At 42.7% G+C, this 19,011-nt stretch overlaps 1 protein-coding gene across 1 annotated transcript in view; it reads right to left on the minus strand.

The window, feature by feature from the left end:
- LOC115405105 (contactin-associated protein-like 4) overlaps nt 1-11,755 on the minus strand; it is a 106,912-nt gene extending 95,157 nt beyond the window's left edge. The window contains exon 1 of the mRNA XM_030114563.1: nt 11,629-11,755. Within this exon, the coding sequence (XP_029970423.1) occupies nt 11,629-11,713 (85 nt within the window). The 5' untranslated portion in view covers nt 11,714-11,755. The remainder of the gene's footprint in view (nt 1-11,628) is intronic.
- Between the last annotated feature and the right edge of the window lie 7,256 nt (nt 11,756-19,011).

Consider the following 19,011-nt stretch of genomic DNA (forward strand, 5'->3'; position numbering starts at 1 on the left):
ATCGGTGTCACAAACACACTTCCATTTTTTTTTTTTTTTTAAATCTGCATGTTGTGTTTTCTGTTTCCTCATGGCAAGGATCCAAAAATCTGTGATTGGTGAATTTCAGGTGCTGTTTATGGGCGTGGCCGTCTTGTCTTTCGATCAGCTGGCGATCATTTACGCTCTGTCTCTGACATGAGAGTGTGGGGAAAAATCCCTTCATCCACTCGGTCCAATTTCGGATCACAGGCAGCGGCTGGAGTGGATCCCAGCCGACAGGTAAAGGGTAAGTGGACTTCACTTCACTTCACTTCACTATAGCGCATTTTAACACTTGAGCAGTCTCAATGCACCTGATACAATCTGTCAAACCCACGCATGGACTCACAAACGTTCACGTTTACACCAGCAACTTTTTGAGAAGGGTGTTGATTTACAGTGCTGTGCAAGCACAGGGAAAGAAAGGCAAATAAAATATAGTATTAACAAAGTAAAAACACATTAGAAAATACCTTAAAAAAAAAAAAAAAAGATCAAGTGTTTAAAGTGACAGTGAGCTGTACTGGGCCGCCTTAATGAAACGCCGTTTTAACGGGTGCTGATATGACGGGAACGGACCGCAGTCCTCCATCAGCTCCTTACTTACACTGACTACCTGTTCATGGGAGATTAAACCCGAGTTCATGACGGGTGGCTTCTCGTTTGCTTTGTAAGCCCGACTCCATCACGTCTCGTTGATGGCCCCACATAGCCTGCACACATTTCCATAAATGACACTAAAGAAGAAGTATGGAGGGGGCTTATCCACTGCCACTTTGGCTATTTCCCTCCCCGAGAGTCTAATACCGCCCTCCCATGAATCTTAAATGACTGTGGAGTTTCAACCACATAAATCCTGAAACAGATGTAGCATACTCTGTGAGCTTTAAGATTTAATCAAGGAAACCTTAATATCCCCGAACAGCTTGCATGGCCTGAATAACACAATGATTTTGAGAAGCCTTCCCTGAGTTTGTGGTAACATCTGTGAATTTGGAGTTCAGTTTTTTCTTTTTTTTAAATCCACCTTGGAAGCCGTGTCTTTGAGCACCGCTGTCATGTGAACAGACCCTCAAAATGTCTCGCGATTTCACTGGAAAACCGCCGCCCGGTAAGCGGGCCTTTAGTTTGACGTGGTCTGTCAAATACTAATGCAAAATAGTGGTGCCGAGATGAAGAGATCACGATGGGCTGGCTGAGATGTCCGCCTCCCTTTCAGAGAGGTGACTGGCTGATTGCTGAACAAGCCCATTTCTCAAGCAGTCTCATTTCACCTGACAAAACATTTGACTCTTAGATAGCTTTCAAAGTCAACAACTGCCTTTGAGCGAGGGCAGGATACCTTTCTCTTCCTCCGCAGGCAGAAAGGAAGCTGAATACTAATGACAGCTTTAGGTTCACAACTTCACTTGTTCGGGCCACAAAGTGAGTCAGACGAACCAGTGACTCACCATCATTTAAACACCCAGGGGAAAATGCAAATCAGCACACGCACACACACACACACACACACACACACGCAGAGTAAGAGTGCGGCGGCATTATCTGTCATTAGGCTAGGATTAAAGTCATTTAGTGTTCTTGAGATTATCTGTCATTAGGCTATGATTATAGCACACACTCCAGCGGCTCGGAATCAGCCCGGATGGGAGATAAAAACCCTCCAGACAGACTGATGAGAAAGTGAAGGGGAGAGAGAAACATACCTGAAGATGTCCATCAATCCTCCACATGATGAGTAACAGGATTAATGGCCGACTAAACCGAAAACTATTTCATTCCCGCCAAAGTAGAACCTGCTACAGAAGATGGCACGGTATGAATAAATGATGGGCGGGTTATTGATCGTAACTTGACCCCGTTTTGCTCTCAACTCTGCTGCAGCCTGTAGGGTCCGGAGGAGAGACTGTCTGCGACTCGCTACTGCAAACCAGAGAGTGTATTATCTTTGAAATTTTGACCATGTGCTTGATGGCCTAAAACGTCCACAACACTGATCCATAACAGATCCATGCACCTTAAAGCCTGTCATCCCACCCATTAAGTAGAGAGTGATCAGTGGTTTTCAGTGGAGGATGAACAAACCGGACGTGGTCACCCCTCAGGACATACTTTACCTCCTCGGGTTCACTCTGATAAACAGCGGCAGTTGGACCTTGCCCCCGGCTCGGGCAGAGCAGCGAGACCAACGAAGTGGGGAGTGAAGTCACGGCGATATTAAGTGAATGATGAGCAATAGGTGGGGTCTCCGAGGACTGAAGGTCTGAAGGACAACTTATTGGATAGAGCGAGCTGTGGCTCCTTTTCTCTTCTGGCCTTGGCTTTTAAATCCCCTTCCTCACCAACGCCTCCTCCTTCCATTGGAGCAGCACACTCTTTGGCTTTAATCTGGATTTCCCAGCCTCCTAAATCATTACTTCAGATTTGTCTGTCTGTTGCTGCTAATGGAGCATCGTGGAGTTTGTTATTTGCTCAGTCCATTACTCTTCTCCTTTGTTTGCTCACTGCGGTCTGGTCGTTGCCTTCCTCCCGTACTGTAACAAGCACGGGCCATTTGTGTGTCTGTCATGAAGTCTATTTGTCATCTACTGGGGATCTTTGCAGTATTGATCAGAAAAAGAACATCTGTTGCTGCCACGTTGTTTTTAACCTTCATTGAACCAGGTAATGAGTTACTATTTATTTCCACAGCTCGATATTTAAAGTCACCTACAAATTGCGAACTGTATTTGCAGAGGTTGAACACACAACTGGTAGTTAACAAATACAAATCTATACATCAACCTCCTGTAGTGGCTGTAGTCATTACTGCGTTTTAGATATAATTGATGAGTTGAAGCGTAACCAAAGTTCCCTCATTAAAGATTCATCTCATCATCTTTATTCCACTCCAAACAGCCGGGATGTTTTTCTTACTTTTAATCGTTCTCGAGCATAAATACACACCGAGGAGGTTTAGCGCACATAACATCCTCTGCTCTCTGGCCGCTTTTGCACTTAAGCAAGCAGTTAGACAGGGAATATTTTGTAATTTACAGCTTGAGCCCGAGGTAACGGAGGCAGGCAGCGCCCTCTCCTCCACAGAGAGACATTAGTGAGTTTAGCAGCAGGCCAGATGTCGCCTTCACTCCAGGCTGCTTTATCTTCATATTAATGTGCTTACATACACTTTAACCTCACATTTTTTTAAAACGCCCCAGGCTAATCAAATTAATTGAAACTTACATTTGGAGGAGAAACACGATTCAAGTTATCTCACACACACCGTTTCACTTCTGAGTCAGTGCAGCTGTGCGACCACAACAAGAAGATAAAACCATCCTCACAGTGAAACAAACTGCTTCGCTGATTTTTTTTTTTTTTTTTTAAGTGATCCGAGTCTTAACTGAACAGTGACTCAAATTTCTGATGTTTCAATCGTTTCAGCTTAAGATTTTGACCGTTTTCTCTGTTCTGGAACATCTGTGGTTATCCAGGTTTTATTCTTATTGGTGTAATGGGATTATTTTTTTAAAGGTTTGTACCAACAGCGGCGTGTTCTCATCACAGCATGGCTACAGCGGGAGGGTTTCTGCTCACCATGCTTAGTAAAACGTGCATCACAGCATGCATAAAACCCCCTTAAACAGCATCACCTTGGATCTCACCGGTTCTAATGATCACTAATGAATTTTTAATACTGACATTGACTAGCATTCTTGTATTATTTCCACAGGCTGCAGAACAAAACACTGACTGCTTCAGGGTTCATTTCTATGATATTTGATTGTTTTGATACGCTGAATAAAGGACAACACCCAAATGACATTCTTATTATTATAATAAGTAAGAAAAACTTTATTCATTGTACTTTTGGAGCTCAAAATATTGATTCGCCAAATAAAAAGGGCTCTGTTGTATTTAGCAGCTGAGATTTGTTCATTATCTTCACAAACGCTGCTATTTCGCTTCGCAGGATCCAAATTCAAAGTAAATCCAATGTTGGAAGAAGAGAATAATCCCACAAATATGAAGATGCTGAGGAAAAAAGCTTTGCAAACAACAGACCAAAACAGAAAATGAGGGCAAAAATTGATTCGCATAGAACGCAGAGAGCTTCTTATTCATATGGCAGCAAATGTCAGAGACACTCGGTCAACTCGTTTACTGAGGAAACACCAAACGTCTGGCTTTCGACTAACAGTTTTCCAACCGGGTTTGAGGAAAACTTTTCCTGAGTTTTCAGTTAATCGTGCGAGTTTCACTCTGGACTCTGAGCAGAGGACAGATCCGCTTTACTTCGACATTAAAATACTTCCATTTGATGTGTTTGGTGTCTGCTGGAGAAGTACTTTTAATCACCATGCAGGGGAGATTCATTTTATCCTCCTCTGCAGGAAAAATAACTCCGCAGACAAGATGGAGGGTCTGTCCCGCTCAAACCCTCCAAGGAAATCTCTGACAAATGAGAATATAAGCGAGAGCTTCTCCTGAAGGATATTCAAATTTAGCTAAAAAAAAATGCATATTACACCAGACTGCCAGAAATATCCAAGTAAATACAGTTTATAATTAAGTAGACATGATTGGAGGGTAAATAAAGTACAGTTTCCTCGTATTCCTGGAGCTGGCAGGGTGTTGTTGGCTATAAGGTTAGTTTTCTCAGTTCCAGCTGATCTGTAGTCTGCATCCACAGCACCATTCAGACACAAGTGCTTCACCAAGAAATAAAACAAGGCAATTAACAGTCTTAATCTTCAGTGATTAAGACTATGAAAAACATTAAAACAAAGCGATTAAGAAGGGCATAAAAAGGAGAATAAAGAAAAAGATAAAGGTCGTAAAAACGCTGAAATCTGTTGCTTAATGAAACGCGTGACCAAATAATGGTGTTTCAATGCCTGGTTTAAAAGAAGAGAGAGTGTGAGCAGTCCTCAGGTGTGTTAGTTTAACACATGAGGTGCAGAGGAACTGAGACCACTTTCACACTACAAGTCTTGACCGCGCTGTTCCACGGATTTCACCAAATCTGATTCCCCCGATCCCACATCAGAAACATCGTACGTGCATACTTAGTGTTTACTAATGTTCAGGTTACTTCTGAAACTGGATGGTGGCATATGTTTGATACTAACGTCGTGGTGCATGAGAATCGGCCAAACATTGGCACAACCTTTCGGCAGTGAAGGAGGAAAAGGGGAATAACTGCATCTCATGCATATGCTGCAGCTATTTTCTCCTCTCCCCAAAGACTGAGAAGGGATGTGACCTCCTCAACAGATCGCCTCCATGCTTCTCATTTAACTACCATGTGTTCTCCATGGGACAAAATGCTTGCAGATTTGATGACATTACAGATGTAACGTCAGGAAAATCTGATCTGCCTGGCTACACAGCAGTCGAACTGGGACATATCCAACACATATCTGATCTATTCCCACACAGGAATGAGGCCTGTATCCATCTGTCTTTTCCCTGCTTACACTGCCCAAAAGAAGACGTATATCCTAAAAATATTGCAAAACCAATTAAACCATCCACTAATTAATAGAAGCACGTTCAGGGCAGGGTTGCGGTGCTTAAGTAATGCTTGAAGGAAGAGCAAGAATAAAGTCAAACAAAATAACTCCCAACACATGAAAACTTTCTGAGGGCACAATTACAGACTCATTAGCCTCCGAGGAAACAGCAGCGTGTAGCATTGTCTCTGCTCCGCTACAGTTTATACCGCTGCTGATATCTGTGTTATTTGGGAATGTAGCTGCACCACTGAGTAGATGGCATTTTCTTTCATTTGCATAGCTGCTTCAGTTCAAATATCTCTCAAGCTGCTGGAGGGAAGAGGAAAAAAAAAAAAAACAATTTAAGCATTTGTGGTTCTGGAGGAGGAATTCTGCTCAATCTGGAGATTTACCGTGCGTTAACATCCACATGAGGCCAACATTGGTACCTATGTAGATGCACACAGAGCTCAGCACAGACGTGCCGACTCGTCAGGTCTGTCGACTTAAACCTCGACAAACGGTCGCACTCCTCCGAGGACGGCGATGGAAGTTTTGCGGACAGGGACGACAGATGGTTCGAGCCTGAGCTAAAGTAGGCCATTTACAAGGAAGAGGAAAAACCTTCCCCCGAGCAGAGGAGGAGGTTTATGCCACCAACTCTCCTCCAATTACAACACTGTTCTTAACTCTCTGCCAAATAAATTCTGTAATCCGGCTTCCAAGGATCATGGTCGATGACAGGTGACCTCCTTTGAAGCCCACATGATCTGACATGTCTCCAACAGTATTTCTTTGGTGTGAATCATGTTTATCAGACTGACAATAAAAGATATATTTTATTCTTCTTTCATCATCGTTTCCTGAATAGAGAGGTTAAAATACTTCTATCCACCCGCCCATCAATCTTCGTTACTACTCATTACAATTCATGGCCACAGGACGCCAGAGGAGGTCTGAGCTGAGTGGTACAGCATGGAAAGCTTGTCAGTCAATCAGAAGACAAAGGCGCAAAATCACACCCACACAGACAACACAAACATTTTTCCACTATCGCAGGAAACCATAGCACCTGTCTAAACCCCACAGACTCACAGGGAGAACATACAGTCTTGAACTGCTTGAACTGTGGCACCTAAAGACGTAGATATGACACATAAAAGCCCAGCGCCGAGCGGCTGCTGAGGATCTGTAACAAAGCGCACACTTTGCTCCAGAAAACTGGAACTGAGGAGTGACTGATGATGAAATATTACAAAAAACCTTGAAGCCATTTATGATCTCCACTCCACTGGGTTCTGAAGTCATGAGTCTTCCCTGAAAAAATTTAACTGAAAATCTCCATCATAGCTTATGAGTGTGGGTACACAGTGGTGTAGTTTACAGCACAATGGTGTTTGGATTTTTACTTTTTTCCAGCTATTCTAACTTTCCACAGTCCAAAGACATTTATTTGTGGTTGATTGGTGATCAGAAATTGCATGTGAATCTTTTTGTGTAAAGTTTATCTTGCTTCATACCCAACATCAGCAAGGCTCCAGGCCCCTGCAGACTTAATCATTTGTCCATGTAGGAAGTGTTTCAATGAAAAATGAATCAATCCAACTGAAGGCGAGTCCAGAATGACTGACATGAACATTATGGAGTGACGAAGCAACTTGGATCAGGGTCAAAACCTTTTCCAAGACATATGACCAGGTCCAATCCACCAAATTCAACCAGCAGTGAGAAGAAAGAGCTGACAACTCAATCCATGCAAGAAACATACAACGCAAAACCACTGAATTTCAGGAGTGTTTGTAAAACATCTACCCAAAAATGGCGCTCAGAATCAATGGAAAAGCAACTATTTGAAAACGCTTCAACTCTCCAGCAGGAACGTCTTCCACAACTGGCTGTGGCGACCCCTGCAAGAAAGAGCAGCCGAAGGGTCACTGTGTGATATTATTTAATGAGCAGAGCGTCAGTAGGCTGCTGGGAAAGTGACAGTGGCGTCTTGGTTTAACTGGACTATGACAGAGACTCCAAGTGAAGAATCATTTCTTTGCTATAATAGACACAAAAACCGAATACAAAGCTGGGAGGTGCATGGGAAGTCCTCTCAAGCTGGAGAAACTCGGCTTCAAACGTCTAAGAAGCAACATTTCATGAAGTACAGCTGTATATCAGACCGGACAGCTTGAGGCGGTTTTTCTGCTTTGTTCCTTTCAGCTCTTTCTTATGTTTCACAGTGAAACTTTCTGAAGTCGCTGGGACACAACCTGCAGGAACAGAGAGCCCATCCTCGCGCTGTTGGGAGAAAATCTGACGAGGAACGAGCCGTCAGAAAACACTCCGAAACTTTAGATGTCACGGCTCATCGCCTGTTACATCTGCATGATGAGCAGAAGCTTTCTGTAATCTCCTTTTTGGTTCCACTCACTTCCCATTTATTTTAGCTGAATTTAGCAGTTCACAGCTAATTGGTTTACAGTTAACTCAAGATTGTTCAAAGAAATACAAAAAGCTTGAGTCTGTCTGACATGTTTGTGTATTTCGGATGACAGCAGCATGCTTTATTCAGAGCACAACACGCCCGGAGGCAGCGTCGGATTGTAGTTTGTTTTCAGATGCTACGACTGGAAAAATTGGTTTCTATTGCTCAGCGTGATAGATTTTTCACTCCTGTACTTTTGAGCATAAGAGAAAAATTGTTGCTCCACGATTGAAGCTTTCGGATTTTTAACCTTCAGACTGTCTCCGTCCTGCTGTTTGCCCACTCCTCCATCTTTTTCCACCCCATTCTCCACCTGTCCACTAGAGGTCCTCAGACAGTTCTGCCTGTCTTCATTAGTTCTCTTTGAGCCCTCTTTTAACCCTTTAATCATGACCTGACTCTCCTGTGGTGCTGTGTTTTTAACCTTAAGCCACAAACAGCTTATTCTACTTTTCTTTTGTAGAGTAGAAACATTTCACCCATAGATCGTGTAGTTTTCTGAACACAATCATCGCTGTAGAGCCATTAAAGCTTCCAGAAGTGTTGACAGAATAAGTCCATCTATCGATCGTCCAGTTGATCCCAGTCAATTATGGGATGAAACAGAAGACTAACAGTGGGCAAACAGACAATTTCAGTCACCAAATTGCTTGAAAAACATGTTTTCTTGTGGAACTGTGGGAGGAAACCAGAATACATGGGTAAAACACAGAAAAAAACATGCAAATTGTCATAAACACGTCTGGACATGAAGTGGGGATATGATAGCTGTAAGGCAAAAACACTGTATATAATATTTAATCATTTTTATTCTATCTTATTGATGTTTTAACTTTCTATTCTATTAATTCTGTTTGTTCTATTGTGTAAAATTTCCCTTCTGTTCTAATTCTGTTCTATTCTTGTTCAATTACCCACTTTACAACTGTGCAACCAGCTGTTAGAGAACAACAGGAAGGTCAAACTCTTTAATAAATAATTAGAAACCATTCATCAAGCAACAAGATTGCAGCACAATAACCTTTAAAAGCCAACAACTCCAAAATCTAGCTTTAATTAAAATTCTCCTTTTGCTTTGCAACAACTAAAAACCTGAGCAAATTTCTAAAGAAAGTTCAATTTGGACATCATGTAATTACTGCCAATGCCTCCTGTTGCAATACAAAACAAAAGGCATGAAAATCCAAAGCCATGTCCCCCGACGCAGTATTTTGCAGGAATCAGCGTGCGTGTTTCCACAAATGGACTCTCACGGCGTTGATGCTGCTTCTCTAACAAAAGTGTTGCTCGTTTTCACTGCTGCAGCTCGGGTTTTCTTGGGTTGTGAGCAGAACTTTCAGACAAATAATTTAATCCCTACTGACTGGTTTTGAGTCACAGGCTGCAAGTTTGAAACATAACTTGCATTGAGCGTCCAATTTGATATCAGTTTCCCATGTACTGGCACCTGGAAGCTAATATCAGGTATTCTGGCTTCCTGACTGTCAAATATTTCATTAATATCGTAAAACAAGACTGTAAAACACCAATTCAAGTCCACGTCGATCTCTGGTGAGCCAGCGCAGTAAAATGACACCTCAGTTTCTCTCCCAGTTCCGAGTTGGTCACCACAAAACTGCAGCGATCTGTATTAATTCCTCGAGTTTTTGTGTCTTAAACTGTTTTGAAACACATTGAAATTCACCCACGCTGTTAATATAAAAAAGACAATTAATCGCACAGTGACTTTACAACCCTGCAGGTGGCTGTTTCGCATGCTGACTCCATTCCTCCGATCTCATCACATAAACCCCAGCGCTCCGTTCCTCCGGCTAACAAGTCATCGGAGCACCATCTGTGGCTGTTAAAATATGTATCTCTACTTTGTTGTCATTTAGTAGCGCCGCCATAATGAACTGTGAACTGTCTCCGGAGGCGGGGAGGAGGATGGAGATGGGAGGCTCAGCTGGGATTCCTCCACCTCTGGAGTGTTAACTTATTATGCTGCTGTGGTTTATGGTCCGTGCATGATGAGTGTGACGGCGGGTCAGGCTGTGCAACATAAACATAGACAAGCAGACCCAAAACAGGGATGGTTTACAGGTTGGAAGAAAATTACACGGGGAGAAAACTGAGCGTTTTTAATACTGCCATCAGTCAAGCATGAGCAAAAATAATAGAAAGAGAGAGCTATAGGAGCGGGTAGAGAAAAGAGATGATGTGGTCGTGGAATACAGAGAGAACCTGCAGGAGGGAGAGAGCTAAAAAGAAAGAGCGAGGCGACACAGCAGCAGATATCTGATTCAGATGCAGCAGGAGAGCAGGTAGAGCAGGACCAGAGAGAGATGGTAAACAGACAAAGGAAAAAAAAAAAACAAGAAGCGTGAGAAAGCTGCTGTCAGCAAACAGCAGGAGAACGAGAGAGAGAGAAGGAGGAAGACAAGAGCAACGGGCAGAGAGACGAGGCAGGCCGGGGGAGAGGAACGACAGCTCGCTGCAAATCTGGTCCAGTGAGAGGCGGCTGAAGGAGGAGAAGGGGCAGGAAACACGGGGAAAGTATTTCCTCCAGGATGGTGAAGAAGGAAAGCAGGAGCGGCACACATCGCCTCTTCTCTCCCTCCATCCGTCCAGCTGCAGAGGAAGAGGCAATCTGTCTCCCTCGCACTTTCTTACTGTCGTACAGCCGACTGCCTTTCCATTAAACTGCAGCTGGACCATCAGCACTTACTGTGCATCCCGCTTAAAATGGCACTTTTATGGTAATGTGGGAGACGCAATCTGTCACAGAGAGGACCAGAAGGATGTTTCAGAGCAGAGACGGCCAGATGAGCACAGGATAAAGACAGTGATGATGGGGAAAAAAAAACATGGATAGAAGGGATAAAATAAAAAAAACCTGAAGGATAGAGAACTTTTTTAAATGTGGATTAATTCTACTCCAACATTCAGCTTCCCTTCTGTCCTTGGATTTCCTCCCCCCAGTGTCTGAGTCTCACTCCAGAGTGATTCATAACCACAGCTGAGCATATAGTAGTGTAAAAAAAAAAAAAAAAAATCCGTTAGAGTTTGCAGAATCAATCCTGACCCCCTCCCCTCCACACCTGGCAGCTCTAATGTGGCTCTCTCCCAGGATGGTCATCACGCTGAGCTGAGCACCAAATTAGCCAGAAAGCAAAGAGATACTGTTATTATATTCAAGCAGCAGGTGAATCCTGCACATTTAGGAGATGGGGAAAGCGCTGCAATCTCCTCTGTCGTGAGGCTGAAAACATTTCCATGAACCCTTAAAAGTAGGGGAGGGTTAGATAAAAGTTATAGCTGCTGAGTAGTCCTAAATTCACGGCTATAACTGACGCTACAGCTCCAGCGAAGAGGAGAAAATCCAGTGAACGTGGTCACTTCTGATGCGCAACAAAGGCGCGCACGGCACGCTGCAATCTGAAAGCTCAGTGTTTCCCCCCAAAATAAAATAAAAAAATAAAAAAAAAATTAAATAAATTCGTCAACAAGTTCACGAAAACAACCACATCAACATTTCTGCACAGCTCAAACAAGTGCTGGTGGTTTTTTCAAGAGAAACAGACGCGTCTCAGCACCGCGCTTCCCAGTCCGCGCTGCGCTGCGCGTCCTCCGGGAAAAAGTGGGAATCGAACAGGCGCACCGGCGGCTCACCTTGTCCGGTCGTCCCGCGGCCGCAGGACAGTAGCAGCGCGACCTGAGCGATAATCCCGGCGGAGCTTGTAGTCCGCACATCCATGGTGAAGGAAGGCTGCTGGAGGAGAGAGACACGGCCGACCTCTCCTCTCCAGCTCCGAGAGAGATCTGCTGCTCCAACCCGGGAGAGAGAGGGAGAGAGAGAGAGGGAGAGAGAGAGAGAGGAAGAGAGAGAGAGAGAGAGAGAGAGAGAGAGAGAGAGAGAGAGAGAGAGAGAGAGAGAGAGAGGAAGAGAGAGAGAGACTTCACCACCACCACCACTGAGTGGGAAGAAATTTCGTTATTTGCTTAATAAGCCAGCACTCACGACCATTAAGTCATTATGTAGAAGAATTTTGCATAATAAATAAATATCATGACCATTAACGGTGCATTTATTACTGTTAAATAAGAACTGGAAATGTTTCTGTAAAGGGCTCTTCGCAGATTTGTGCCTGCCGATTGCAATTTTACTTATACAGATTAGTATGTAAAAGTCACAATGTATCGGTCATCAATCAGGTTTATTTATGCACAATCTATCAATCTGTTGTTAATGTCCTGTAGATGGAATGTCTGTCTATGATAAAATATAAAAAGGTTGGAAACATGTTTCGACTTAATCATTTTTGTGGACTGGTGGCAGTAACCTAAAATAATCCCCAGAATTATTCTAAAAGTTTATCAATATTGATTTTTAAAGAATAATTTCTTCTGCCTCTGGCTTTCAATACTGTTATTCATCAGGTTTTTGTTGGACTATGTGGTGATCGAGTTGGTTTGAAATTCACCCCTAAACTACGGGCCGAGGGAGCATTTCTCTGAAGAGAGTGCGAAGTTTCTGTCTGGAGGGATTTTGGTGTGACACTTGTTCAATCATTCATCCTAGTTTTGCTCATGAAGAATAAAGCTTGGAGTTCTTCGATTCTGCTTTGGTGACCCCGACATTTCAAGTCTCGAAGAAGTTCATGAGACCGCCGCTAACATGGCAGACAAGGATGTTTTTGGGAGTTAGTGCAGCGCTAGAGCATGGTTTTGCTCACGTTGAGGATGAAAAGAAGTACGACCCTGTTGTGGCAGCCCTGGGAAGTGCCACGATTTCCAGACTGGTGGGTTTCATCACCATTCAGAGTTCAAAACCTTGTGGGCAACTTCGCAATAGCATTTCATTTTGATTTAATAAGTGTAGCTGCTGTCTTCTTTGTCAGTTTAATTGATGGAAGGCATTAAAGCACAATCCCGTGGGCCAGATTGGACCCGCTGACCTTCATTTTCATCATTTCCTTCATTGTTAAAGAGGATTCATTAAATCAGGTCAATGAACAAGTTGCTTTAAAAAATAAGAAAATCACAGTGAGAGCAGCTGCTAAGTCATTGGCATTACCATTAAATACAGTATAGACACACATTTTAACCACTGAGCCAAACTTTTACAGGGATTTTTACAACAGAAGCAGCTTATTAAAGACTCTGTAAATGGAATTTTGCTAAATATTAGCAGACATTTCATTTTTGAATGTAGTATTGTCATATATTGTATAATGATCCATAACAAACAAATATGAGCCATGAAGTTAGTAATATTGTGTGAATGAGCTGTGTGAAGGGATAAATATTGGGAACAGTTTATAAAAGTATTTTAAGTGGGTTTATTCTTATAGAATAATCTGATTAAAGATATTTTTAAAATGACTAAATCAGCTGGAAAATTAAGGGTTAAGGTGATAAACATTAAAAAAAAGTAATCAAACCTGTTTAGTCTTTATTGAATTTAAAATTAGCAAAAGATATTTCCTTCTATGCAGATGATTATGATTTATATATCAGCGATGATGTTTGAGAGGTACACGGTGGCATAGTGGTTAGCACTCAAACCCTGGTTTCTTTATGGAATTTGCATGTTCTCCCCATTTGTATTTCACTTTTCATTTGTGGTTAACTGGCGACTCGAGCTGATGGATTTACCACCTCCGTATTACCTGGTGACTCCTGGCGGTGTTGATTCTTGCTCATCAATATCACGAAGATTTATCCTCTGGCGACATGCATTTCAAATTACACACACAACATCGGAGTGACCAAAGACGGATAAAAGCATATTATTATTATTCCGACACAGCTTTTATCTGTCTGTAAAAATGAGATTTCATTATATGAACACAAGAAGAAAAGCCACTCTTTATTTCCAGTAATGAAAGCTGATGTTGACAATATGACCCCATCAATGCAAAATAGTCATAAATAAGGCATAAATAAAATCACAGCCATTGACTGAGGCCATTTTGATGGATCTATGTAACATGAAAGGGAATGCAGCTATATGGCAGCCGCTGCGGAGTAGCTACGAGTGGCAAAAGCACTATTATGAAGCAGAAGATCACAGTCTTTCAGAGAAGATAGCAGAGGATGTACATGATTGTATTGCCCTGGGGTGAGTGTGACATACAGCACGTACAGTATAGCGAGAAACAATGCACAAGAAGAGATGCGAGTGGGAGGCAGATGAAACCAACTTTAAAGGGAATAACAAACCCAGAATAGACAAGAAAAGACTTGTAGTTTCATATCCAGGTCACCAGAGACAAAGGGTGTCTTATTGTACACAACATCAAACCAAATTACACAAATCAGATTTGAATTGATCATACAAATAAAAAAAGAAAGATAGAGAGAAGAAGCTATCCTGCTTTAACATCAGGTGTTGGAGGGAAAAGCATTAAATGATTTCAGGATCGACACCGTGCTGAAGAGGTTTGTTCTCTTTACCTGTATGAATAAACCCTTTCTTTGTGGAGTTAGTACGTTTCTCTGGCTGCGTTGCTTCATTCTGACAGTCCTAAAACATACATTTGAGTTTGATTGATGATGCTAAATTGCCCGGAGGTATGAAAATGAGTGTGTTTGGTTGCCGTCTCTCACCTGTCGTCAACTAAATTGGATGAAATGTTATAAAAGATAGATGGAAGTCTTTTCATGCGTACATAGAAAATCCCACTGCTGATCTCAGGTTTGTATTTGACTCGCTGTTTAAATGTCGATTATCCTCTTCACCGTCCATACCATGACTTTCTTCTGAGATCGCAAACATAAATCTTTAAAAAACAAATCTTCCAGCAGATCTCGACACGTGTGGACGTTAAATATCTGAGGCTTGGTTATGGGATAAAAGGTAGGTAACACACATCTCGTTGCATAATGGTGAAATGAATTGAACATGACAACACTGTTCATGCCGATGCTTTGATGTAACTCTCTTAATTTAGGCTGAATCATGAAATGGAAACATCAAAGCGGTCGGCTCTGTCTTCATTTCACTGATTTGACCGGACCCTGAAAATGACAGGTGACAGTTTCCACTAAGAAAACGATACAAAAAGAAACATCTTGAGTTTGCAGACCTTCACAGATTAATAATACAATATAAGTTCGAAATGGAACCGCTCCGTTCAAGAGGAAAGGCTCTGGTGAGACTGGAATATGAAGCGATGATGGTCTGACTGATTGCAGGAAGTCTGGACTGGAGGGTCATCCGTCATGGTTTCCTCACCGCTGATCACATCGCTCTTGCAGGAGAATCCTTCCCTCACGCTGCAGCTCGACGGCAATACGACTACAAGCTCTCTTCCCTGCGTCTCCATCCTGTATACAGTAATCCTGCCTGTGTCTTACCGTTTTTAAACTCCTGCACAGGCGACTTCAGTTCTAAAACAAGCGTCATCCAGATGTTACGTATCTGCAGTTTCAATCGTCTTCAATACCGCCCGTCCATTTATCAACTCTCAACAGCGTTCTGTCCGATTCAGGGTTGTGGACGATGGAGCTGATCCCGCATGATTACACTCTGGACGGTTCACAAGTTTATCAAACACAAGGGCAAACACAGAAAGACAGATAACCACACACACTCACGTTCACAGCGATGAGGCCAGCAGTTCAGCAGTCAACCCAAAGCACATGTTTTTACTGTGGAGTGAAACCAGAGTGCCAAAAGGAAACCTTTGCATGCAGAGAACGTGCAAACACCACGTTTACGATAAAACAGAGTCAGTGTTTGATCATATCTCAACAATCTGCGTCAGTTCAAACCAGGACGTAGAGGACACTTCATTTCTGAGGACACTTGAGGATTAGTCTATAGATGTGGCTGTGAATGAAAATCAAACTTATTAATATCACAAATAGTCTATAATCACACATGTTTTCAGACTGAGAAGGAAGCCCATGCATGCACAGGAAGAACATGAAAACTCCAAACAGAAAGGCCAAGGCCAGAAATGGAAAGAACCGCTGAATTTAACTAATGCAAGTGTTTTTCCAGTAAAGAGAAAAACTGAAAAACATCCCTGTTGTTTCAGTTATTCACTGTCCTCAAGCTGTAGACCCCCCCCCCCCCCCCCCCCCCCCCACACACACACACACACACACGCACCATCTTTTTCTACACAAAACATTAATTATAGATAATCTAACAATGTTGACAAATATGTTGTGGTGCAGTCCACAGCCCACATACCTCTAAAACTACATAATGGATTCTTTAAAAAAATAAATAAAAAGACTACTTTATAGCAGCTCATTATTTTCCTATATGTGACCATTTGCGCAGTTCTGCTTACATGCATTCGACTGATTATATCTCTTGGAGGTAAATTCCGTCGTGGGAATGAAATTGCAGCTGCAACACAGCAGCATTAAAAGAAATGCAAATGTGTGAAAATCCAGTGTAAAGATAGTGCAGCAGCAAGATGGCAAAAAATACAACCCGATTCACATGCGGCTCACGCAGTCGGCCATGAAAATGCAGAATAAAACGGTCCTGTGTAAGCTCAGATGCACACACCCTCCCCTTTTCCAGTGGACAAGAGGGGTGCCTGTGAGCCCGCATGGGAGAGGAGCTCTGGGTAGCATTCAGCAGAGTTTGTACATTAAGAGCAAAAGCCCTGGAAACAAAGCAGAGAGGGGACGGCGTGCAGAGGGAGTCAGCAGGGGAATCTGATAATGAAAACCTACCGAGAGCGCAGACAGCAGGGGAATCAGATGATAAAAAACCTGTTGAGAGCAATCGCAGCGGGGGAATCAGATAACGCCGGGGCCAGGTTCGGGGAGAAACAAAGGGTTCACACCTCGCACATGCACACACACTCAGCATGGGCGGCACACACCTCATTGGCCCTCAGATGCACCTCACACAGAGCAGCCAGCTGGGTGATTAATGTTCGAATGGAACGAGTGAGAGGTTTTAAAAAGATGCCACTCTGAGATAGGCGACAGGGTCTTCAGTGCCTTAAATAAACATCTTTGGGAGGTGCACGGCGGCGCTTTTTGTCGACTGACTTCTGCCTTTTATATTGTTGGAGAGGTTTCCGGCTTTTTTCTCCTGTGCGAAAAGAAAAAAGGCATTGATGCTCTTCCTGGTTTGTTAAGAGGAGATTAGTGGTTGCAGCGTTTCAGAAGTGAGATAAAAATCTCTTGGCAGCTCGGAGTGAAACTTGGGAGACACAATAGGGAATGTGGGGAATGCAATTTGCTTCATTTCAAAGAGAAATGTCTCTTTTTGTGTGTGTGTTTGTGTGTGTGTGTGTGTGTGTGTGTGTGTGTGTGTGTGTGTGTGTGTGGCGGGGGCCTTCACAGGAATGTGTGTGGAATTGCATCATGATGAAGCTTTTACAGTTTTTGTCTTCATGAGTAATGGCATTATTAATGAAGTCCCAGGAATTTGACATTGGATTTCAAACGTTGCTTTACGACTCCAAGGCTGAGGACTCTGCCAGCAAGCTACATCTCTGACACAAAACTGAAAGGTTTATCATCTCCGATCCTGTTTGAGATCACTCTCTGCAAACCCGAGGTCCTCAGGAAGAGTGAAAACATCCAGGTGATGTTTCACCAGGAGTTCTGATCCAAGATATGATTTTCTTCATGAGGTGGAGAGATAAACCTCCCGTCTGGTCTGCGCTGAGCGCTGACGCTCATGCAATTTGCAGAAAACTGTTGCATTTTAAGGATCCATTTTCATGTTCTCCCTGTGGAATCTCTGGTCTCCTCCCAAAGTTCAAAACCCAACCCATAAGGTTAGTTAATGACTCCGAACTGTTTGCTGATGGACTGAAGATCTCTTAGACGTGAACCCTGACTGCACCCTCAGCTCGCTGCGGTTGGCTCCAGCACCTCTGAACAGTTTAAATATCTGTAGATAACGTAACGTTTGTCAGGGTCTTACATTTTCTTCTGTCTTCATTACATCATTAAATTTAATAAATTAATGCTGTTAAAAAGCGTCATGTTTTTTAATTAAAGATTTATTATTTTACATTCCTTTAATCCGTCGACTGCTCTTTTATCTGACCACTTCAAACATGAACCGGCCCCCCTCCTGCTTTCATCACCAGCCCCACCCCGCCGTGATCCTGTGGATCCTGCAAGAACTTAATCTGGAAGGGGGTGTAAATTAGAAACCCCAGCAATCACTTTGACTCAGATCCTGTTCGTGGAAAGCATCCAAACACGGACAAGCATGTGAATCAGAGTCGCACTTTGGATCATTTTACAACACAATCAGATTTGTTCTTGTAAAACAAGCTCACTAAATATGAGTGCAGAAGAGCATCCATGGTGCACATGCACAGGGGCAGCGCTTCCAAAAAGTTAGAGTGTCAAAGCATTCCACCATTCGCAACCGTTTTCCATTCTCAGTGGCTTGGAGCATCATTGTTGTGTGAAGAAAGCGCAACTTAAAGTTCACTCAAAAATGGATATTTGTTTGAATAAATAAGCTTGAGTCAGCTTAAAGAAGTAAGAATCAAAATACAGATATTTGTGATATTTGTGAGTTGTGAGGAAAAGAAAAGAGTTCTTATAGATACATGAAGTACCTGTTAAACCTCAGTGGATTTGCATCTAAGACTTTCACAAGAATGCTCTGTAGTTTTTTTTTGCCTTTTATAAACAAACATGAAGAGCTGCTGCTCAGACTAAATGAGTTTCTTTAAAATAAATTCACAAAAACATGAAGCAATTATTTTAATTTGCTTTGCGCAGAATCCAACAGTAAGTCAAGCATCGTGCGAGGCCGGGCCAAGTCAATCACAGAAATCAGCCTCAACATCATGAATCAGTTCGCATTTTAGGAAACCGTCACATTTCAAAGGGATTCCTGGCTCTCTGTTGTCCTGACCTGTCTGATTTTAACATCTCTCTCCAGACAAAGCACTGCTGCAGCCCTCCTAAAAGAGGAAATTAACTGGAATTTGCAGGTGCTTGTGTTAATTGCTGCCTCGAGAGTCCAAACGACTTCAGTTTCACTTGGCCAAATGAGCTAAACAGAATGAGTAAAGCACTCAGAGACTGAACCAACTCTTCCAA

This window comes from Salarias fasciatus, chromosome 18, assembly GCF_902148845.1.
Source record: "Salarias fasciatus chromosome 18, fSalaFa1.1, whole genome shotgun sequence".
NCBI lineage: Eukaryota > Metazoa > Chordata > Actinopteri > Blenniiformes > Blenniidae > Salarias > Salarias fasciatus.